The 24,322-nt window shown below is 33.6% G+C and overlaps 2 protein-coding genes across 2 annotated transcripts in view; both read left to right on the top strand.

Annotated features, from left to right (window-relative positions):
• LOC111379999 (KH domain-containing protein At2g38610-like) overlaps positions 1-18,239 on the top strand; it is a 29,308-nt gene extending 11,069 nt beyond the window's left edge. The window contains exons 3-7 of the mRNA XM_023003451.1: positions 7,368-7,531; positions 16,651-16,773; positions 16,870-16,980; positions 17,123-17,266; positions 17,771-18,239. Of these exons, the coding sequence (XP_022859219.1) occupies positions 7,368-7,531; positions 16,651-16,773; positions 16,870-16,980; positions 17,123-17,266; positions 17,771-17,914 (686 nt within the window). The 3' untranslated portion in view covers positions 17,915-18,239. The remainder of the gene's footprint in view (positions 1-7,367; positions 7,532-16,650; positions 16,774-16,869; positions 16,981-17,122; positions 17,267-17,770) is intronic.
• Positions 18,240-21,782: 3,543 nt separating this feature from the next.
• Positions 21,783-24,322, top strand: LOC111379991 (cytochrome b-c1 complex subunit 8). Its single transcript, XM_023003442.1, has 2 exons — positions 21,783-22,104; positions 24,047-24,322. The coding sequence occupies exons 1-2, from the start codon at positions 21,935-21,937 to the stop codon at positions 24,093-24,095; spliced, it is 219 nt and encodes a 72-aa protein (XP_022859210.1). The 5' UTR covers positions 21,783-21,934; the 3' UTR covers positions 24,096-24,322.

Below are 24,322 nucleotides of genomic sequence, written 5' to 3'. Positions count from 1 at the left end.
TTATTCATACTTTGTTAGATTTCGTTATTTTTATCATGATAGGCTAGATTTTTGCAACTAGGTGATCGATGAACCATGTAATTATTATTAAACTTGCTATTTCATAATTTTGAATTATTAGTTTGATGGGATATTTGAATGGATTATATTGGTTTATTTATTTCCACAATTAATGTGCACTTGATTTGTGTGAACTTGATGGTTTAATTCTGAATTTGAGAAAATTAGATTAGACTCGACGTATATAATTCATCATAGGGTCCGATAGGGGATAGAAATATACCCCTATACTCTATGTAAATCTTTAATTGCTCACAAAAAGATTATATGCGTTCTTGTAAAATTACATCCGTCATAGAGATATAGGCTGATGATTTATGAGAATAGGTTCAATACATCTCGAGAGAGAGTATTGAATAGATTTAGGAGCATTGATTTATCAAATTCTTATTGAATTATCAAAATTGTGAAATTAGAGTTTAATCAGTAATTATTTGGGGATTCGTGATCCTAGTGCATTCATTTTACATAGATTTTCATAAATTGACAATACATTTCATTATTTTTCATAACATTTATTGGTTAAGTGAATTTAAGTAATTATGGTTTGATTTGAAATTAGAGTTTTTCAATTTGGGGATTTCTCCCAAAATTTAGGGTTTTTGATTTCAAAATTTATTTTAACTCAATTAGTTTCGGTTAAGGCTGAAATAAGTAAAATTGAACTACTCTTTCTCTGTGGACGATACTCAGACTTCTAAAGTCCATTTTATTACTTGTCACGACCCGTACACTTGCGGTAATTTAAATCGAAAGAAATATTTCGCGAACAGGGATCATTGAATATGATTTCTAAGAATCGAATCGGCCTTTCCAAGATTATCGAGATTAATTCTTTTTGTAATTGTTGCATTGTGCTTCTGTGATGAATTTCAAAGTACCATTTCAAGATACATTCAGCATCTATAGCTATCTAAGCAAGTTTTAGTGATTTGATTAGCAGTAATAGAATACTTGCTTTCAATGGTATGGAACATACCGTCGAAAGTTGGTGGGGGGTTTTGCTCTCATACATTTTGTGTCTAAAGCACGAGAGTTCCAATTTTAAAACAATTTTTTGTCATGCATTAATAGTGTGACAAAAAAATGTTGGTTGTTGACCTCGTTTTCGGTTAGGGGCACACGGATAATAGATACCGGACCCATTTGCGTACACGTAAGTTGATTCCAACATGTTAGGACAAACCAACAATCAAGAATTCTCCAGAAGACAGGGTGTGCGAGCAGCTCCTTAACACGAGTCAAATATGTTCGGAATCCGACGATATATTTATGAACTGATTGTACAATAATTACCAATAACAATGAACTAACATGAAGTAAATATAGTTATTATGCAGGAGAGAGAATAAAAATTAATGTCTTGTATTCAAAGCTGCATTAGTTTCAAAAGGGTTACATGGGGGAGTATCTATAGCGGTACGAGTGAAATGGTGGCTCTTGGATGAGGATACACGTAGCCTCATCTCCTTACTTCAGACATCTAATCCTAGGCATCATACTTTGACTTGCTAGCTTGCCATACATTTATTACTCAGGCAGAGCTTGCTTTGTTCTCAAGACTTAACATTTACATTCATGACAAATGTCCCATCAGTCATTCGAATAAGAATTCTGTGTAGAAGAAAATCTCTTGAAAGAAGTGATAATAGAAGATGCTTCGGAGGCTTATGCCTTGGCAATGTGGGCTTCAGAAGCTTCCACCTCAGTGAAATGGGCTTCGACTGAGTTGCAAGGCGGCTCGGCTTAAGGCCTTGGCAATTAGGCAGGCTGATTCAGTTTGGGTGGGCCAACAGCTGTAGTGGGTTGGCCACGTGGAGCCACGTGTGGTGAAGCGTAACATTGGTCATGAGAGTTCATTATGTTCATCATAGGAGTTGTTTACAATAAAGTGCCATGAAAAGATTCTTCACGAGATAGAACACAATTCATAAGCAATTTTGTTCATTCATTGACAACTAGCCATTACGTGAAGAGGTTTAATGTATTTACTAATAGTAAATTATTTGCTTTCTATGGCACAGAACATACTGTTGAAAGTTTATGGGCATTTTCTTCTCACACATTACTTGTCTAAACCAGGCCCGGTCCTGAGGCCAGGCGGATGAGGCCTGCGCCTCAGGCCCAAAATCCAAGGGGGCCTCGTTTTGTTGGCCCAATTTTTTTTTTTTCGTTTTTAGAGTATGGCAGCCCGTAGCCCAGGCCCCATTAGCCCAAAACTCTCAACCCAGTAGCCCACCCGAACCACTAAACCCGATCCACTATCCACACTCAATTTTCCCCAAATGTCAATTGATTTCCATTTTTCCCCAAATCGGATTGGCAAACCGACGAAACCGAAAACGCCTCCCGTCGCCACTCTCGACAGTTTACTCGAAATCTCCTTGACTCCTTCTTCCGCTTCCAAGTTCAACCTTCAACCCTAGGTATCTCTAATGTCTCTCTCGGACTCTCTGTCTCTCTCGGCTCTCATAATACAAATGTATACTATACACTATACATATATATTATATACTGATATAGTCTACTGTCTACGCTTCGACAGCTCGACTGGAGTCACTGGAGTCTGGACATCTCCTATTCTCCTTCCGCTTCCGAGTTCAACGGCGTAGCCCTAGCGGTTGAGGTAAGACTCAATCACCATGTTCATGTAATCACTAATCATGTGTATTTATTTACATTTTTTGTGTGTATATCAGTAAATGTATATAGATAGAATCTGTTTGTATTGAGTGTATTTATTTGCTATGATTTATTTACATTTTTTGTGTGCATTTATTTGCTATGATTTATACAACTTTTATTCTTGTTATGGAAAGTATTAATGTATTATATAACTATGCTGGGATGACTTCATAGCAAGTCTTAAACTAATTTAAACCTGCAGATTGCCGTGATGAGCATTCCGCAGTATAGCTGAGTTCTTTTAAATTATATAACTCCTCCAAGGATAGGTACAAAAATCAGATTTTAATTGAAAGAAGACATCTACTTCTTAATGCTTGGTGAATTGTCATCTTAATATCCAATTCCTTTAACCTTAAGGCCTCCATCAAGTCTCCTAACCCCTTAGTACTTCATACAGGATAGATAGATATATATCTTAGAAGTCACATATGTTATGGTTTTGAAGGTTGTTTTCATTGTTTTTGAAGGTGTTACAATCTCTTAAGAATTTGAAATTGCTTGATATTATGTTTCAAGTTTGTTTGGGATGTTATTATGGCAAAAGAGAGAAAATTAGTAGAGGTATATTGAGTGAAATAACTGAGAACGGGAATTGCATAGTTGCTAGATTTTGCCTATTCAATCTTTGATTTTGGATAATTCTTTGAGTATAACTTTTAGTTATTAATATGAATGCTTTTATATTTGTGTTAGAAGTATATAAATGATCATAATAAAAATGCACGATTTGGTGTTAAATAAAAGGGATTGATTTTCAGGTTGTAAATAAATTACTTGTGATTTAATAACATATTTACGTGCGAGTATTATATAAGTGTGGTAAAAGTTTGGGAATTGCGATATGAGATCAAGGGTACAGAAAGTAAGTTGGAACAATAGAAATTGAAAAACAGATTCTGTCCATCTTCAAATTTCATAAAGTTCCACCTTCACTCAACACTTATCACCCTAAAGATAGAAAATTTTGATTTGAATATGCGCTATGACATTAATGATCCAGTTAAATGATGTCTATATTCGTAGAACTTGGAAAATAATGGTAATTATACAGTCGGTTACTTGTAGTGTTAATCTAAAATATTTTGCCATCTAAGGTCTTTTTATGAATAAAATATTTTTGTACCTATCCTTGGAGGAGTTATTTCTCATCCTCCCTTCCTTCCTGCACTCTCTCATCCTCGTCCTTTCTTATTGATGTATTTATCTTACTTAGGGTGCGTTTGATGTGAAATTTTTGTTTCAGGGTTGGGAGTTGTGAGCTTGTGACAGTGGAATTCTTGAAAGTGTAACTCCAAAGTTTTCGTCAAAATTCTACTTGTCAGGTAAGTAATGGCTTGCCTTAACTTGTTATTGAAGAAATTGAAAATGTTTGAAACCTTGTCGACTTATATAATTGTGGCCTGGTCGGCTTATATGATTGACTATTAGAGGATCAACAATTGCACAGGCGCACATAATAACTATATTGAAAACTCTAATTGTGTGATGATTTGAGATATTTTGTATTTGTTTTTTAGGTTAATCATTGAGCATTAGATATAGACTCATACACCATGCCTCCTAAATATGAGTCTGATGCTCAAAAGAGAAAAAGGAAACGAACTGAGATTTCATTAATTCAAAGTCAAGCAGGGGATATTGGCAAGTACTTTAAAAGCAACAATATGAATACGTTGAATGAGGATGAAGTAGAGATTCAACCTGCATATGTTAATGAAGTAGATGATAAGGATGAAGAAGTGAGTCAACCTGCCTATGTTATAGTAGATGATAATGAAGAAGAGGTGATGAAACATGCATGTATTAATGAAGTAGATGACAAGGAAGAAGAGGGTTGCTCTTCTCTAAATTTGGATGATCCCGGGAATTGGAAAATTATTGATCAGAGAACAAGGGATTAATTAGTTGAAAGGGGTCCAAAAAGAGTTGATGACATCTCGTTTCCGAAAGATTGTACAAATAGGCATTTTGATTCTTCACAATATAAGCGATTGCTACGAAATGAGCAAACAATTGATAGAAGATGGCTAGTCTATTCTATATCTATGGACATGATCTTTTGCTTTTGTTGTAAGTTGTTTAAAACAGCTAAAAACGCTACCAGAGTTGGCCAACTTGGTAACGGTGGATTCAAATATTGGCATAATTTGCATCGGTCTATTAAAAGTCATGAAGGAAATGAAGAGCATTTATGTTGCATGACTAGTTGGATTGAATTGGAAAATAGGCTTCGAACAAAAACTTCAATTGATAAAAGCATTGAATTGTTGATTGATGCGGAAAGAGAACAATGGAGGCATGTACTAACAAGGATAATCGCTATTGTAAAAAGACTCGCCAAAAACACCTTGCCATTTCGAGGAGATGATGAGAGGTTAAATGTTGAGAACAATGGTCTGTTTTTACAAATGGTGGAAATGGTTAGTGAATTTGATCCAATAATGAAAGAGCACCTTCGGCGGGCTAATGCAAAAGAGATTCAATACACGTATCTTGACAAAAAAATTCAAAATGAGTTGATACAGTTGTTAGCTAATGAGGTGAGAAATGCAATTGTCAAGAAAGTTAAACATGCAAAATATTTTGCAGTTATACTTGATTGTACTCAGATGCAAGTCATGAGGAGCAGATGTCGTTAATAGTACGATTTGTAGATGATTCGGCAAACTTACCTACAGTTGAAGAACATTGGCTTGAATTCTTGAAGGTAGATGACACAACAGGACTTGGATTGACAACCGAGCTTCAAAAGGCTTTGATCAAACTCGATCTGGATATTGATGACATTAGAGGGCAAGGGTATGATAATGGATCTAACATGAGCGGGAAGTACAAAGATGTGCAAAGAAGAGTACTTGAAATGAATCTCCGAATTTTCTATACTCCATGTGGCGCTCATAGTCTAAATCTAGCATTATGTGATATGGTGAATTGTTGTTCCAAAGTTGTATCATTCTTTGGAGTGATACATCGCATCTACACTTTGTTTTCATCTTCTACCAAGCGATGGCAAATTTTTAAAGATAATGTAAAAGGGTTGACAGTAAAGCCGTTGTCACAAACACGTTGGGAAAGTCATGTTGAGAGTGTGAAGCCTATAATGGAGCAAACTGCACAGATAAGAGAAGCATTACTTGATTTGGCTGAAACTAACGAAGATCCTAAAATAAAGAGTGAAGCCGAGTCGTTGGCAACACATGATCTTCAGGATTTTGAGTTCTTGCTTGGCATGATAATCTGGTATAGGTTGTTGCATGTAGTCAATATTGTGAGTAAATTTCTTCAAACTGAATCCATGGACATTGATCATGCTATCGACCTATTGCAAGGACTTGTTTCATTTCTTGAAGATTATAGAGAAATTGGATTTGCCATTGCCAAGGATAAAGCGACAAAAAAGGCAAATGAAATGGGAATTGAAGCTGTATTTATAGAAAAACGCATAATTCGAAGAAAAAAACAATTTGATGAAAACTGTAGTAATGAGGTAAAGCAATCAGCAAAAGAATCATTTAGAGTTGAGTACTTTGTTTTTATAATTGATCAAGCTCTATCTTCTCTGAGAACTCGATTTGAACAATTCAAACTATATGATGATATATTTGGATTTTTGTTTAATTTGAAGAGGTTAAGGAGTGCAACTTTATCAAATTTGTTGAACTCTTGTTTGAATCTTGAGAAATATCTTGAACATGATGGGCTTTTGGATATCAGTGGAGATGATTTATGTTCGAAATTACAAGTCTTGAAGATTTATTTACCAAAGAAGCAACAAGAGCAATTGAAGTGCTACACTATTTAAAGACATTGGATGTTTGTTTTCCAAATGCTTATATTGCTTACAAAATTTTGTTAACCATACCGGTTACAGTTGCATCTGCGGAAAGAAGTTTCTCGAAATTGAAGTTGATCAAGACTTATCTCCGATCAACTATGTCACAAGAAAGATTAAACGGGTTGGCTATATTATCAATAGAAAAAGAAATGGTTAAGCAGCTAAGTTATTCAGATTTGATTGATATTTTTGCCTCTAAAACAGCAAGACGAATAGTATTTAATTAATTGTTTGAAATTTTTGGTTTGATGGTTTATAATATAATCGTTTCTATGATATATTTCGTTGTTGTTTTAATGTTAGTTTTTTTAAGTTAGCAATAAGTCGCATAATACACCTTTGAATTTTGTCGATGGGGGGCCTAATTTTCATCATTCGCCTCAGGGCCCCTCAAACACAGGACCGGCTCTGGTCCAAGCCACGAGAGTACCTTTTTCAAGATGATTCTTTTGTTATGCTTTAATAGTACGACATATGTTGGTAAATGAGAATTATATCAGATGAGAGAGCATCATTATTCAATAAAATTCCAGCATAAAGTGCCATGAAAAGATTCTATAACAACTAAAGATTAAGTTCTAAAAAGTTCATCTAATTCGATATTCCTTCTCATTTTCAAAGATAAATGAATAAGGTGCTTGTGGATGATTCTATTCTTAATCTGAAAAAACATTTTTTTTAATTCGTCGACTGGTAGTGAATATGGAAGAAGCCATAGCAAATTCTTCACATCGAGTTTCGTGTATTAGAGTGCTAATAATCTTAATTATTACTCTGATGACAGAAATATTACGAATTTCTGGAAAAATCTCTAGCCAAGGTCTTAGTGACCACGACAGACTACGGCGTGGTAGTCCTAGGCCAATGGCTTCTTTGAACATGATGCCAGATTTTGGAGAAGGGTTGGGTAGCTGGAATGGAAATGGCTGGAGCGGCATTCAGCCTGAGGTGAGCTGAAATTTTATTGCCGACCTAATGTACTAATGTTTTATATCATCTTTAGGCAACATCACATTCTTCTGACTGATAATTGTTTATTCTGTACGACTGATATCTTTCTTTTTCATTGCTTTGTTGTATCTGATTCGATGCATATGGTCCAAGTTTATCCCTGTTGAACATTGAACTTGAGATATTCCAGCAGAAAAAGTGATGTACAAGAGGTTGAACGGGCATGTTTAGAGAACGATTGATTGCTTATTTTGATAGTAAGGTAAAAGTTATGTTCAAAATAAGTAACTTCATTTACTGAAAAATAAGAAATAAAGAAACATATACAAACACCTATGGAAACAAAAGTGCTTTGACTTCCGTTTAAGCTAGCTCTAGTGGAATTAGCACACTGCTTGTATAATGCAGAGCTATACATCTTTGGAGCTTTTCGGGGTCATTTACTTGCATCATGGGAAGTCAAAACTTCAGAAGGTTGCATCGTTAATTATGCTTAAAACAATTCTTAGTTCTACTAATCTCATGTAATGAGTACAAGGATCTTTCTAAATTCTACAGTAATCCAATCGATCAAACCTATATTCCTCAGAAGAAAGACCTGTTGGATTTTTAGTCTCTTGGAGAGTGATCACAGCTTTCTCTTAGGCCATGTCTCCTTTCAAAAGAAACTTAGTCAGAATGGTTAGCCAGAACAAACCAACAATAAATGTGAATGATAAATGATTTTATCTTCACAATATATGGCTACTTTTGGGATACTCAAATATCAAAGCTAACCCTTTATGCCTATGTTTTGTGTTACAATGTTGAGAACTGCCGACATTTTTTTAGGTTCTTTGTGTAAGTGTTATGCCCTAGATCCAATTGATTTAGGTTATAAACGCTTTTAATATATTTAATGCATTTGATTTTGGCGAGATCTATTATTTATTTAAATTAATTTTATAATAAATAATATTAAATAATAGAATCCGAAGAATCCAATTTTTAGGTAATCTGTTGATCACAAGGAGTTGTGATTGTGAGATACAAATTACATATAATTGGATCTTGAATAAACCATGGTCGTAAGTAATAACGAGATACGGATATCGTTAATACAGTTAGATCATCACGTGTGGCATTTCTTACTTGTGAAGTAAGTAGCTGATCTCACGAGCTAAAGTGTGGTGACACTTAAATGAACACGTGGATGTTTTGATATAGAACAAAACATTGGAGACCCACTAAGAGATTCCATATGGATAACTATCTGAGTGTCAGTGGCTAATCTCTAACGTTCGGTAGTGGAATTGGCCCTTTGACTTGAGGTCGTCGTGATACCTTATATGAGGACAGTCACACTTTGGCGGTGTTGGATGTTGCTCTGAAAGGGGCCTCTAATACGACATCGTTCGGGTGTGTCAAGAATCGTATGAAGGTTGTGATTGATCAATAAAGGATTCGTCACTCTTAGATAGTAGGAGATTATGATCTGCGTTTCATTCAATTAAGTCAATGATGAAATCCTTGGCCAAGTCGAAAAGGAGTTTTCGATTTATATTGACTTAATAGTGGAATGAAAGATATGATCGATGATCGAGATTGACACAATTCCATATCTCGTAATTGATCGGATCGTATTGACGAAGGGATAATAGTTCCACGGTGAACGAACGAATTTGGTTTTGTCATACCACGTGACATTTCCCGTCATATGTATTGCCCTGACACATTGCTAGATGTCAATCAGGGACGGCGAATGTGAATTGACGATAAATTAAAAGGGTGTATTAATTTATCGATTTTGATTAGATCAAAATAATATTTCACGACGTTAGGCATCGTGGTCGGGAACCTAATGGGTCGCACACAAAAGAGAATTGGAAGACTGCAAATTGTCAATTGATTAATTTAACAATCGTTGGATAAATTAATTAATTGAATTTCTTATTTATAATCCCGAATTAATTAATTGGATTAATTAATTCACGGACCGGGTTTGATTAATTGGATTAATTAAATATTGGACCCGACCGGGTCGGGTCCGTTTGGATTTATATATATATATGCAGCTAGGGTTTGAGGTCCATTAAGTTATTCATTATTCTTGCTAGCACAAGAAAGAAACCCTAGCAGTTGCTGTTTTCTCTCTGTGTGGATTTCATTGGAGGCTGCACAATTGGACAGCTGTGGGAGGCAGATTCAAGCTGCTGGAAAGGAATAACGCGAAAGAGTTTGCAAATCACACAAAAGGTATATTTCTTATCACAGTTTTTATCTAAATACAAAGCTGAATCCTGAATGGGAATTGAAATTTGTTAAATTTCGCTGTACATGTTTAAGTCAATTCCCAACACTTTGTACTGTTTATGTTAATGTAATTCATGTCTCTGTAACCCTTAAAGGAGGCATTTTCTCTCTTTTTGGTGTACATCATTATTACGACTCTTTCTAAGACTATAACCTAGATAGCTTCACTCGAACTTTTAATCTAACCATTTCTTTTTCCATTCTCCCAGCTCCAACCATATATCAGTCTACATTGGCAGAACTAGAAGATGTACATTTTTATGATGGGTACTGATTTTGCCATTGGTTAATCTGACAATAATCTGATACGAACAACAATTGTCAGGACGAATGAGATTTTTGTCTGATTAAAATGAATTTCGTCTCCTTCCGAAGTGTCTGTTCAAGATTTGCTTGGAATTTCAGAATTAGGAGAAAGTTATGCTCTTTATGAATTTATTTGGCTCATAAGAAAATAAAGAAGATCTTGTTGGGTTTGTGACCCAAATTAGGGTGGATTTTTTATTTTTTTTAAAAATAAATTGTTTCCATATTTTCATGTGGAAAATTTTGTTTTCTTATATTTCATGTGATTTTTATTGAAATATATTATTTCCTTATTCCACATTATTTTGATCTTTATGTTATGCTATGTACCTATAAATAGTGGTCTTCTCTTTCAGTTTTATTTAAGCAAGAATTGTTGAGTTCTTGTATATTTCTCCATATTGTTGATTAATAAAACGCCGTACTTCTGTGATTAACTCTCTTTGTTAATTTCTTTATTTTTAAATCTTGTTTCTCGTTGTGATCTTCATTATTTCATATCGTGTCATTTATCTTATTCACTACAATCCTCTCGGGTCCAACAAATGGTATTAGAGCTTGGTTCTTCTTCTCAGGATTGGTTGAGGTTTTTTCAGAGATGACTACTATGAAGTATGACATTACAGTGCTGGATCGTAATACAAGGTTTTCTTTGTGGCAAGTAAAGATGAGGACTATTCTGGCGTAGTTGGATTTTGATGATGTGCTACTGGATTATGAGGAGATGCTAGCTAATTGGACAACAGAGGAGAAACGACGGAGGGATCGAAAGGTTTTTTCGTTGATTCATCTTCATCTATCCAACGATATTCTGCAGAATGTCTTGAAAGAGAAAACAGCAGCTGCTTTGTGGTTGAAATTGGAGCAGTTATGTATGATCAAAAGTCTTACCAGTAAACTAGCTCTAAATCAGAAGTTGTATTCCCATCACATGGCGGAAGAAGAGTCGTTGGAAAACCATTTTGCCGTGTTCAAAGAAATTGTTGCAGATTTGAAAAAGTTGGAGGTTAAGTACGATGAAGAGGATCTTACCTTGATCTTGTTATGTTCGCTGCCTGACTCTTATACGTCGTTTCAGGACATCATTTTGTATAGTTGTAGCGATGTCAATGGGCTGAGCCGAGCCGGCTCGGCTCGTTACCCTACGAGCTCGGCTCGTGCTCGTGCTCGTGCTCGGGCTCGGGCTCGTTGCCCACGAGCCAAGCTCGGCTCGTCAAAAAAAAAGAGCTCGGCTCGGCCCACGAGCTCGTGGCTCGTTGGTGGGGACGAGCCCAGCTCACGAGCTCGAGCTCGAGCTCGGCCCGTAAGCTCCTTTTTTAATTTTTAATTTTTAATTTTTATACACGTTTTCTTTCTAAATATTTTTTAAAAAATACAATTTTGATAAATTTTTATCTTATAAGTATTTTTATTTTGTAAACAATTTATTTAGATAAAGTATGTTTTACTAATAACTTATAAGTTATAATTTATAAGTAATTTTAATTATAATGTATTTTTTTATGATTTTATCTTATAAATAATACTTACTTATAACTTATAAGTTTTTTTAATTATAATTTAATTTTTTACTTATAAGTTATAAATAATTTTTAGTTAATATATTTTAATATATTTTAATTTTCAAGTTTATTTTGAAGAAAACATATTGATTGAAAATCATTATTTTATAAATGATAAAATTAAATATGATATGAGAAATTGTAAAATGATTTTTCAAAATATTTTTCCTTTTTAAAATAATAAAAATAATAAAAATATAAACCCTCCTTTTTTATCCGGGTTTGGGACCGGCTACTTCAATAGTTCTTATTTCGAGTAGGCGGAGTTAAAAATTGTACACGAACAACTTGTTACGTGTACAATTTTTTTTTAAAAATTATAAAGGCATTAAAATAAAAATTCGTCATAAATATGATTAAACTAAATATCACTTACTTGACTACATGCAATTTCGGCATATTTATTTTGCAGTCGAAAATGAGCGTCTTGCCAGTCCTTCACGCACATTAATGCTTCCAAAACATCTTCTTTTAGTCGATTCCTAACATCAGAGAGAACCCTAAATCCTGCACTAAAAGCAGATTCCGAAGCTACAGTGCTAATCGGAGGTGTTAGTAGACTTTTGCCATTGCAGAAACTATTGGCCATCGGCGTTCATACTTTCGCCAGAAGTCAACTACTTCTTCTGAATTTTTTCTTAATGCATTGTTACTAGGCCAATTATGATTAAAGTAATCAAGTAATTCAGCAGGCAACACATTTTCACTAGTACATGCAGTAGAAGACAAACTACTATGATTGGAGGAATCATATGCATTTCCAATTTGATCATATCTATATGAGTTCATACCTTCAAATAAATTTAAAATTTCAGCGTCGTCATCTCCTAAATTAGTGGGAGGAGTACTTGTAGAGCCGAAGGGTACACGAGTAACTTGTGTACCCATTCGTGAAGCATATATTACATACATTTCAGATAAAGTTGCTTCCAAATTCTTATAGGTAATAGCTATGTTAAAAGTTAAAGATTCTGACATTCGTTCAATTATAAATTTAGTACCAGATAAATTATATTGGGGGTCCATGATGCATGCTAACGGAAATAACATGGGCAAGTCTTCCCAATATTTTCTAAACTTTAATTCCATGACATTTATAACTGAACTAAAATCGGGGTCATTTTTAAATCTATCAAAAGCCTTAGCAACTAGATAAAGACGTTGAAGGACCATACAACTAGTAGGATAATAAACATCGGACAAAATATTTGTAGCATCATAAAAACTTTTCAAAAAATGTTTAATTTTAGTAACTAAAATCCAATCGGACTCAATCAAAACAGTTTCCTCGTCGTCTCTAAAATGCATACTGTTATAAAATTCAGTAATTAAATATTCGAAACATTCACATGATTTTAATAATAAATATGTGGAGTTCCATCTATGCGCTACGTCACTAATAAAAGTTTTTGAATGCGACACCCCATGTTCGGCACAAAAGTCCTCAAATGCTTGTTTTCTACTAGGTGAAATAGTAATATAAATTAGTGCATCCCTAATTCGTTGAATTTCATCCTTAACATGTTTTAAACCATCTTGTACTATTAAATTTAAAATATGACATACACATCGAATATGAAATAAAAAACCACCAAATTCAGGTTGAAGTACTCTTTGCAATTTCTCGATAACAGGCTTATTTACATTAGCGTTGTCGAACGTAAAAGAACGAATTTTACTCTCGCATTTATATTCTCTAATAACGTTCATAATAGCACTAAATATATTGGGAGCATTGTGCGGGTACTCAATAATTTTAAAAGCAATTATTTTTTTATGCATGATCCAAAGTGGGTCTATATAGTGTGCAGTTGCAGCCATATAACCTCTTTTATTAATCCCTTCCCATAAATCCGAAGTTAAAGATATTACACCCCCATATTTTTTTAAATCGGCAATCAATGTTTTCTTTGCATTTAAAAAATATTCTATTGTATCAGAACAAAGAGTATTTCGACTTACCCCAGCGTACCTCGGTTGAAGACATTCTTTGACAAATGTAACGAAATGTTGGTTGTCCGTTTGTGCTAGTGACAACTCAGATCCGGCAATGTACTTCACCATTCCTGTTCGAGTTCTTTCCTCCGAATACATCCATGTATTAAATGGCGTAGTAGTAGTAGCACCGCTACCTGAAGTACCAAATTGTAGTTGCGTTTGACCAACAGGAAGAAGACCATGTTTGGCCGTACATGCTTTGTAGTGACGGTTGAGGTGGGTGGTTCCAATGCCTTTTTGATGAGCCAATCGTTGTTGACAGTATTTACATACTGCTTTGGTTTCTGGAATTCCATCGACGATACGACCAGTTTGAACCAATTTAAAATGATCCCAACATTTTGCATGCTTCTTTACCTTTCTCTTCCCTCTTGCATCGGGAATTTCAATAATAGGTTCATCATCCTGTTCCAAATCAATTGGAGCCTCAGCATCAACGTCATCCAAATTAATTTGATGACTACTTTCATGAACATTGTAATCTTCAATATTTTCTAGAATGGGTACTTCATTTAGACCGGCGAACTCATTCCCATATTGATTATGGGACACATTTGCTTCATTTCCGACTCCGACATCGAACAAGTTTTCAATAAATGAGCGTGAATCCATTTGTGATTAATTGAAATTGAATGTTGAAGAAAAAGAAGTGAAGTAGAATTGAGAAATGAATGAAGGTTATGTAGTAGTGTAGAAACTATATTGTAAAATCAAGATTATAATTTAATGATATGAATATAAAATGTAGAAGAGTATAGAAATGAGAATGAATGAATGAATGAATGATATTGATAATAATTAAGTTGTAGAGAGTATAGTAGAGAATAAGAGATTGATAGTAAGTTTGGTAAGAAAAAATGTTGTAATTGATGGATATTTATAGGAAGAAAATGAAATTTGAAAAAAAATAAATCAGGGACTAAAACGGTCACTGAACTTTGTCAGTGACCGTTCTGGTCACTGAAATTTTTATTTTATTATTTTTTTTTTTTGTGGACGAGCCACGAGCCAGCTTGGTGAGCAGCCACGAGCCGAGCGGCTACGATGCTTTGCACTCAAAAGAGAAGTTGAAGTATTTGATTGGAACTACATCAAGGGATGAGGAAGTTCTTGTATCTCATGATGGTCGACAGAGGGGCAGATCGAAGAATAGCAGCAATTTATTTTGCTTCTACTGCAGACGTAAGGGAAATATTCGAAAGGATTGTGATAAGTTGAAGGCTAAAGGTAATTTAGCTACAAATTGTGGAGCGCAACCTTTGACTTCAAACGAAACAAATACATTCGAGAATTTTTCAGACGACGGAGATGTGATGTTGACCATGGTATCTAACATGGAATCTAGGTTTAACGAGTAGTGGATTCTCGATTCGGCATGTTCGCATCATATGTGTTCCAATCGAAATTTCTTTCAAACATATGAGGCTGTCAAACAAGGTGAAGTTGTGATGGAAAACAACCAGTCTTGATGGAATCGGTCGAGTCAGATTAAAGTTGCGGGATGGGACAGTCAGAACAATTAATTAGGTTCAATATGTTCCAGACTTGAAAAGGAATCTCATCTCACTTAGTACTCTGAATGCAAAAGGGTGTAAATTATCTAGTGGAGGTGGAGTTTTGAAAGTCCGAATGGGTGTCCAGGTTGTATTGGAGGGACAGAAGAAGTTTCAGTTGTACATCTTGCAGGGAAGCACAGAACCAGTTAACAGACATCGGGACAAATTCAGTACCGTAATGAATATTCAGTTTGATACAATACCTCTAATGAAGGGCTCTGGGTTGGTTTAGACATTGCTCAGGGGAGCATTGGTGATTCCGTTTTGCCATCAATTTCAGCAGACACACTGTGTTCATTTGCTAGGGTTGGACTTATGGAGCATAGGTACTGTGGTGTCAATAATGTCTGGGATATTTTTGGGGACGTTGAAAGTGACAGTTCTAGCAAGAGGCCTTCTGATCCAGCATGTTGTATGGTTTCTGCTACAGGGTGCGCTTCGACCTTGTTTGGTCAATAGTAATTCTTCAGTGAAATTTTGGGAACCAGGGATTTGGGTTCAGGTGTCGCTTGTGGACACGTTGCAGAGGATGACGATTTGATTTGGAGGCTTTTGGTTACTGTGTTGAGGAGATGATGGATTTGAAATCTTGAAATTTCGTTTGTTGCACTTTGGGTCAAGATAGAGATTGTTGGGTTTGTGATCCAAATTAGGATTGATTTTTTTTTTTTTTGGGAAATAAATTATTTCCTTATTTTCATGTGGAAAAATTTGTTTTCTTATATATCACGTGATTTTTATAGAAATATATTATTTCTTTATTCCATGGTATTTCCATCTTTATGCTATACCATGTACTTATAAATAGTGGTCTTCTTTTTTAGTTTTGTTCAAGCAAGAATTGTTGAGTTCTTGTATTTCTCTCCATATTGTCGATTAATAAAACGTCTTACTTCTGTAATTAACTCTCTTTGTAAATTTCCTTACTTTTAAATCTTGTTTCTCGTTATGATCTTTATTACTTCATATCGTGTCATTAATATCATTTACTACAATCCTTTGGAGGTCCAACAGATATGAAGGATTGAGTTATGGTAACAATATCATAACACGAGTTGCCTAACATCAGCTGGGGAGTTTTCTTTGCAAAGAAAGTGAGAATGAAACTAGTATGAAGACTTATGATTTATCCTCTATAATGTATTTTTCTGACCGCATTTTTCTGTTGCACAACAATAATGCCTGGAATCTGAGTCCACTTCGACTTGAGAAAACTGCAAGACCATTTAGAAGAGCATTGCTTTCTGCAATCAAATGTGTACTATATTTATTAGTCAAGAATGTACAGTACCTTACTTTCTGTTTTATACTTCTAAATTTACTCTGTTGATTTGCCCTTCTTGGTCGTAGTTTCAAGTTTAAGACTTTATGCCACCTATAGTAAAATAATTTTGTGCAGCAGAAATTAAGTGGGCCACAGGGTATGAACATAGACTGGCAAGAGGCATGGGGAAGTCCCAGTTCATTCGTAGTGAAGCGGGTAATGCGCTTGGAATTACCTGTTGATAGATATCCAAATGTAAGCACAAAAACACAACCTTTGTACTTGAATTGGTATTCATTTTTCTGAAATAGTTATTAGAACCAACACCTATTGCATTCTCTTTGGACAACTGTTCAATTTCGTGGGGCGATTTTAGGTCCTCGTGGCAATTCCCTTAAGCGAGTCGAAGCTTCCACAGGATGCCGTGTGTTTATCAGAGGAAAGGGTTCCATAAAAGATCCTGCGAGGGTAAATTACTTAGCTTTTGAAAAATTTGATTTATGATTTCTAACCAAATTGTTTCCCGAAATGATGTCTTAATCCTTCGTCATTGGGAATGTGTATGCCCTTGTACATATCATTAGTTCATTATTTTTATGGTTTTGATAAGGAGCAAAGCCTCAAGGGGAGACCAGGTTACGAGCACTTGAATGAGCAACTGCATATTTTGATAGAGGCGGAATTACCTGCCAATGTTGTCGATCTAAGGTTGAAACAAGCAAAAGAGATCATCGAAGAGCTGCTCAAACCTGTGGTATATATTTGATGCTCATTCATACTTTCTGTAATACAAGGCATTGAATCTTAACCCGTAACATCCATAAGAAATGAGAAAAATGAGTTTTGGACATATGGAATCAAGTGCGCAATGAACTATAAATATACGAGAGTAAAGGGTGAAACTTTTTCTTCATTTATGGCATGTTTAGTAGAGAGTATTGGATAATACGAGACAATATTAAAGAAGAAAAAATGCTCAAATCTTGTTCATTATAGTGCTCAGTCATGTCTAACTATGTTCTTGACTGGCACTTAAAAGTTCTAAGTACAACAAGAATTTCATTATCCTCATACGTCCTCATGTTATATTCTCATCTCTTTCTTAATCTGTAGTTTCTTGGTTGGATTTTGCATCATCGATTCGAGGTTCTCTCATAGTTATCTTCTAGATCATAAAATGTTATCAACTCAATCTTAAGTTGGATACCATCTGTTTTTTTGCACCTTTATAACTTTCTTGTTATGATTTGTATTACAGGATGATTCAGAAGACATGTATAAGAGACAACAACTTAGAGAACTATCCATGCTGAATAATTTCAGAGAAGAAAGCCCACATCCAAGGGGTAGTGTATCTCCATTTACGTCCAGTGGAATAAAACGTCCCAAAACTGGTTTGTAATCGCAATTTGTCGTAATCAACTGTCTGTTCACTCTTCAAAGAGGCTTCTTAAGAACTTCCGTGGGTGGCGTGTTAGCACCTTATGATCGTCCAAGATTAATATCCAATTCTAGCTGGTTCTCTGAGATTAGAAACCTGGATAGTGAAAATATGAGCAAACGATTAGGAGACAGAAATTTTTTCCTTTTTTTTTTTTTTATGTTTTTTTAGCTGGTTGGAGTAGAAGGGCTAATGGATTTATTTGTTAATTAACTATGTTTGTCTGTAAACAGATGTAGAATTTGTTTGCTTTTGAGTCCTTTGACAAGTTAGAGTTCGTTTTGCAGGCCTTTTTTTTTTTTTTTTTTTTTGATAAGGGAACTCGCAGCCGCTACCCGAAGGTGCGCACTAGGTAAACCCCGCCTTGTGATCCTAGTCGGCAAAGGACCACAAGGAAGTAAATCAGCCTAGGTTACCCATAGCTGACCGGTTCAAACCAAGAAGGCCAATAGGCAGTTCCAAAGGGAATCGAACTAACAACCTCACGATTGCTAGTCCAACTGCCCGACCAACTTGGCTGGTGTTGCCCCCTTACTTTCGCTTCTTGTTGAAGAGCTTCTTGGGGTACTTAGCTTAAATAAGTTTCTTTAAAAGCTCTTCTAGTCAAACAAAATACTTTCCGAAAACTATTCGAAATTGTTCAAAAATAATTTTTTTAATATCTGAAAGAATTCACTTTTTAAAAGTCATGTTAAACGGATCTTTAGTATACTTTTGTTACACAAATTCTTCGAAAGTGTCTGATTATAACTCGGCACACTGCTTCCATGGCTCAATAAAAAAGGGGACTGTGTAATGTCATATTCTCTAAAACCAAATTAGTTTACAGTCCAATTTGTAACTCCTATTACCTTTCGTCTTTACAATATTTTCTATGTTCATTACATTTTGGATGTAAAACCCCTCATTCCTCCTTCAAGAATAAGTAAAAATTACTGTCATAATCATTACTTAGCCTTTGGCAAGTTAATTTTTGAGAGGTGATTACGGGAAGAATGTGTGAATTAAAAACGAGAAAAATTATGAGAAAATGTGAAAAATAATTTCTTTTGAAGAATGTGAGATGAAAAATAATTGTAGAAAAAACATTGATTTTAAATAAGAGTGTGGCATTAATGAAAGAGGAAATTAGACAAAGTACTCTTCAAAAATGAAGAAATTGATTAATACACTTAAATCAAATTAAAAGTTTTAATAACCGTATTAATTACATCCATTAAGAATATAAAAATTTGAAAAGTCCGAATTATTATTCCAAAGACAAATGACAACACTCCCCAATATGATATTTTTCACTTTTTAAAATCACACTTCCCAATCAGACATTCTTCACTTTTTAAAATTTTTATTATTAAAAAATTTTGTTTGATACGATATTTTATGCTACAATTATCCATTTTGAGCATTTCAAAATCTATTAGCAAGCTTGCAATGTGACCTAATAAATATGTTATGTACGAAGTTTAAATGTCAATAATTATCGCACATGATTTATTGAATGCAAAATAAACCATAATTTTAAGTCCATTTCTTGCGGTCATTTTTGACTTATTATTATGAATTTGTTCTTTATTGATTTTTAAATTCGAAAGATGTATTTCAAAGTTTGTTATGAATACTTCAAAATGATCACAAAAATTTCACCCGACAAATGAAGAAATATAGCCCTTAAATAAGCTGAATGTCAAAATAGAAATTGAAAGGGGAAAAAAATCCTAATTCTGTCACCTTTTCATAGAAGAGTGACAGAATGTTCTCTTTTTACATTCCTTTATTTGTAAATACCTTGGGTGCATCAATTGAACTGATTTAAATAAATATGATTTGAATACAAGTTAAAACAAGGTTAAATTTGTATATTTAATTTTTCAAAAATGCACACGTATGCATCTAATTAGTTGTTTCAATGATATACTACGACTTTTTCATATAAAAAGTGATAGAATGTCATTTTTTTACATTCTCTCTCTTTTTTCTTTGCAAATAACATAGATACATCAATTGAATTGATTCAAGAGATATTAATTGAATGCAGGTTAGAAATAAGGTTTGAATTCCTATATTTAAATTTTAAAAACACATACACATATACCTAGTTAATTACTCCAATGAAATACTGTGATTATTTTTTTATAGAAAAGTGATAGAATGTCACATTTTAACATTCTCATTTTCACAAACACAGATTCATCAATTGAATTGATTCCAAGATATATGTAAAATCCCTTGAACCGAACTCTTGCACTCCAGGTCTTTTCTAAACGTGAAGTTCTAAACAGTATTGGTTTTATGAATTGAATGCAAGTTAAAACAAAGTTTGTGTATATTTAAATTTTCAAAAATATACACGTATGCAGCTAGTTAATTGCTCTAATGAAATATTGCGACTTTCTTCATAAAAATTTTATTTTGTCACTTTTTCACATGCTCATTTTCGCAAACACACTGGATTCATCAATTGAATTGATTCAAACAAAAAAAAAAGAAAAAAAGAAGAAAGAATTAAATGCAAGATTAAAAATGTTTGAATTTATATATTTAAATTTCAAAAACACACGTATGCATCTAGTCAATTGTTTCAATGAAAATATTGCGATTTTTTCATAGAAAAGTCACTTTTCTACATTCTCATTTTCTCAGACACACCGAATGCATCAGTTAAATTGATTCTAAAGAAATATGAATTAAATGCAAGATTAAAAATATTTGAATTTTTATATTTAGATTTTCAAAACAAGCATGCATCTAGTGAATTACTCAAATGAAATGGTGTGACTTTTATAGAAAAGTCATAGAACATCACTTTTCACATTCTCTTTTTCGCAAATATCTCGAATGCATTAGCGGAATTGATTTAAAGAAACATGAAATGAATACAAGATTAAAATAATGTTTAAATTCGTGTATTTAAATTTTCAAAATATATATGTATGCATCTAGTTAATTATTTCAACAAGATACTGAGACTTTTTTTTAGAGAATGTCACTTTTTTACATTCTCATTTTCACGAACACGTTGGATGCATCAATTTAATTGATTCAAAGTTATTTATTTCCTCTCAAAATCAATAATGTTATTTTCAAATATTTTTGGAGTCATAGTATCAAAAATTGAATGTTCATACATACTAACTCATAGCTATTAGTTAAAAGTTGAATTTTCATGTATACTAACATAAAAAAGTCTATAATTTATAGAAATATACTCAATCAAAATCTATAAATTCAATTATAGAAAGTTCATAATGAACATGAGCATATATTAGCTGTAAAATTGAACTCTGTTAATAGGAGATTAAATGACTACAAAATTAGTAAATAATTACCTATTTTATTATTGAACAATTGGAAACAGAAAATATCTAAATTCATAATCAATTAATGAATAAACTTGTAAAAGTAAACAAGAATTCAAAATTATTTACTAAATAATTTGAATCAAATTTCAAAAATTTTATAGTCAAAAGCTTCAAAATAAAAAATGAGTACGTAAACTGCAAAAAAAAAAAAAAAGAAAAAAAAAAAAAAAAAAAAAAAAAGGAATTTCAATGCTGATTATAGAAAGAAATTAAAGTGAGGATAATATTAACACCAAAATCTGAAAAGTAAACTTCTAATACAATATAAAGATGTAGAGATTTATTATTATATATTTTATTTTTTTATTCTTTTGTAAATTTTCAAAAGAAAAAGAGCAAAATACCATTAAGTTATCTATATATACAATTGAACAGTTAACAATGTTTACACGTTCAGCCCAGCCGCTCAAGAAAGCCCAAAATTGACTGGCCCAATCAAAAAGCCGTCCGACTGGGGACAAACAAGGGCCTGTTCAAGCAGTGTACTCAGGGATAAATTACGGATTTGACATTTATTTTATATTTTTCTCTGCGCTTTCATCTATATGCAATTTCTTGAGATTGGTTGTTTTGCCTAAAATTTCATCAAACCCTAGTTACTGTTGCTCCGGGATAAAGAGAAATGGGTAAGCAGCCTGTGAGGATGAAGGCAGTGGTGTACGCGTTATCGCCGTTCCAGCAGAAGGTGATGCCGGGTCTCTGGAAGGATCTGCCTGGCAAGATTAGTCACAAGATCTCCGAGAATTGGATCAGCGCCACTCTCCTCCTTGGTCCTCTCGTCGGAACCTACTCGTGAGTTCAATCTTTATATATGTAAATCATATTTTGATTACATAGATATATTACTGTTTGCTTGTACTGAATGGATTTGTTTGTTATTGGACTTTTTGTGGTTATGATTTTTTCCATATAGGATTGTGTAAATATGGTTGTTTGTGAAATGATTTGTCTAAAACAGATATGGACCAAATCATAAGTATTTCCTATTTCTAAATTGATTCTTTTAATTGTGGGACTTTTAATTACGAATTATGGTAGTGAACTGAAGAAGAAAAACAAACTTCTATATTGTTTTGGTGTTTGTGTATGTGTGGCAGTGGATGACTTCAAATTTCCCAATGGGTAGATATAATTTTTATATTGGCAGCGATGGTAAGTGTCAACGTTCTCTGAATAAATAAATAAATAAATAATCGAATGGATTATAACAAAATGATATTATAAGAATTGTGAAGCTAATTACGTTAAAATATTTTCTCAGTAATCTGTTCAAACAACAAAATGTTATGCTAATATGACTAAAAAGGTGGATTTTTCGCATTGACCCAAATTGTGTTTAATGTAGTGTGAAGTGAAAATCCAGTGCTTTTTTAGGCAAACTGCGAAATGGATCACATTGAGAGAAGTATTAAAAAAATGTTCCTATTCCCTGTATGGTGAAATTTAGAAATGCCTCAGGCAAAATTTCGAGTTCTTTTACAAATGCACTGTTCAGGACCCGTTGGAAAATTATCTCCAAGTATACAGACTGGTGATTGACGGTACATGTTTGATACGACTGAGAAAATATACTTCTCTTTGAAATTTTCCAGATCTTTTCATATTCCTAGAAAATGGGCTCAACATTGAAGGGTCGGTAACAAAGTCATAAGAACTAGTGACTGATCTTACATGCTTGATATCAATTTTGTTGTCTTTATATGACTTTGATAACATGTAGGGGAGTGAATGTATGTACCCGTAATTTTTCCTTTCAATGAATTTATCTTTGTAGTTAGTTCACTACAAGGAGGATGCATGCTTTGTTTTGAATCTTCTCCAGTTTATATTGTACATTTCATTTGCTACTTCAACCTGACCAATTAAAAGCTTGTTTGGGAAGTGTTTATGAACAATTAAATTATTGATTGAGAAATAAATAGTAGTTAAGTGGATACTACTTGTGGGACCCTCGAGTGTGGATATGATTGTTTATTAACATTAGCTAAACATAGGCTAAGTGAAATGGTTTGACATTTCCAACGATTTATGGACTTGGAAAATCTATGACACTTAAAAGATATCCTGTTTTTAAGAAGAAATTCATCGTCTAATAACATATTTCTCTGTCTATATAATTACACCATAATTTGTTGGTTCAAAATCTTTGTTTATAATCAAATCTTCCATAGTGACTAGTAAATATTATGTAATTTAATCGCAAAACTGCCTGATCCAATTTAGTTATGAATCACTAAGTCTTCTTATAATGAAGTGCAGTGGAATTATATATGCTTACATGATAACAAACAATGACAGTAACAAATTAAACCTTATTCCCAATAAATTTGGATTTGGCTCCCTGAATCATTTCTTCCATCCGTTGTGTCATTTTTTAAATCACAAAAGAATAATAATAATAACAACAACAACAACAACAAACAACAACAACAACAACAACAATTGCACTATAAATGATTGCTTTTCTCTTACTCTAGCAGCACTCTTTTTGACCTGCTTATTGATATTTCTTGTGACGGTTGTCAGGACATGAGATTGAAATGTGTTCCTGTATTGCTTGTATTTGAACATGAGAGTATATAATTTACGTGTTGAATTACTGTTCAATGTACTAACATTTCCTTTCCTATAGTTATTGTTAAAATAACATACTAGTTGAACGCATTTGAGTTATATGTTGCTGCAAATGCTGTTATGTTGAGATTTGCTTTCTCACTCTTGTTTGTGTCTGCAGGTATGTGCAGTGGTACCTGGAAAAGGAGAAGATGGAGCATAGATATTGAAGTCAATTTGTACTCAATTCATCCAAGAACTCCATATGTTTAGACTTCACCAGCCAATAAAAGCTACTACTAGCTTTGTGGATTTTGTAATCCTCATTTACAGATGCCATTTGTGTGACATCTATGTCATGAGTTCTGAATATGACATTTCTATGAACCTTAACCAAAGATGTTGAGAATCCCGAAAATAATTTAGATAATACATATCTTGCATGCTTTATTCTCTA

Source organism: Olea europaea, unplaced genomic scaffold, assembly GCF_002742605.1.
Source record: "Olea europaea var. sylvestris unplaced genomic scaffold, O_europaea_v1 scaffold2077, whole genome shotgun sequence".
NCBI lineage: Eukaryota > Viridiplantae > Streptophyta > Magnoliopsida > Lamiales > Oleaceae > Olea > Olea europaea.
The sequence above is the reverse complement of the archived record's forward strand: the minus strand, read 5'-3'. Positions and strand labels throughout refer to the sequence as shown.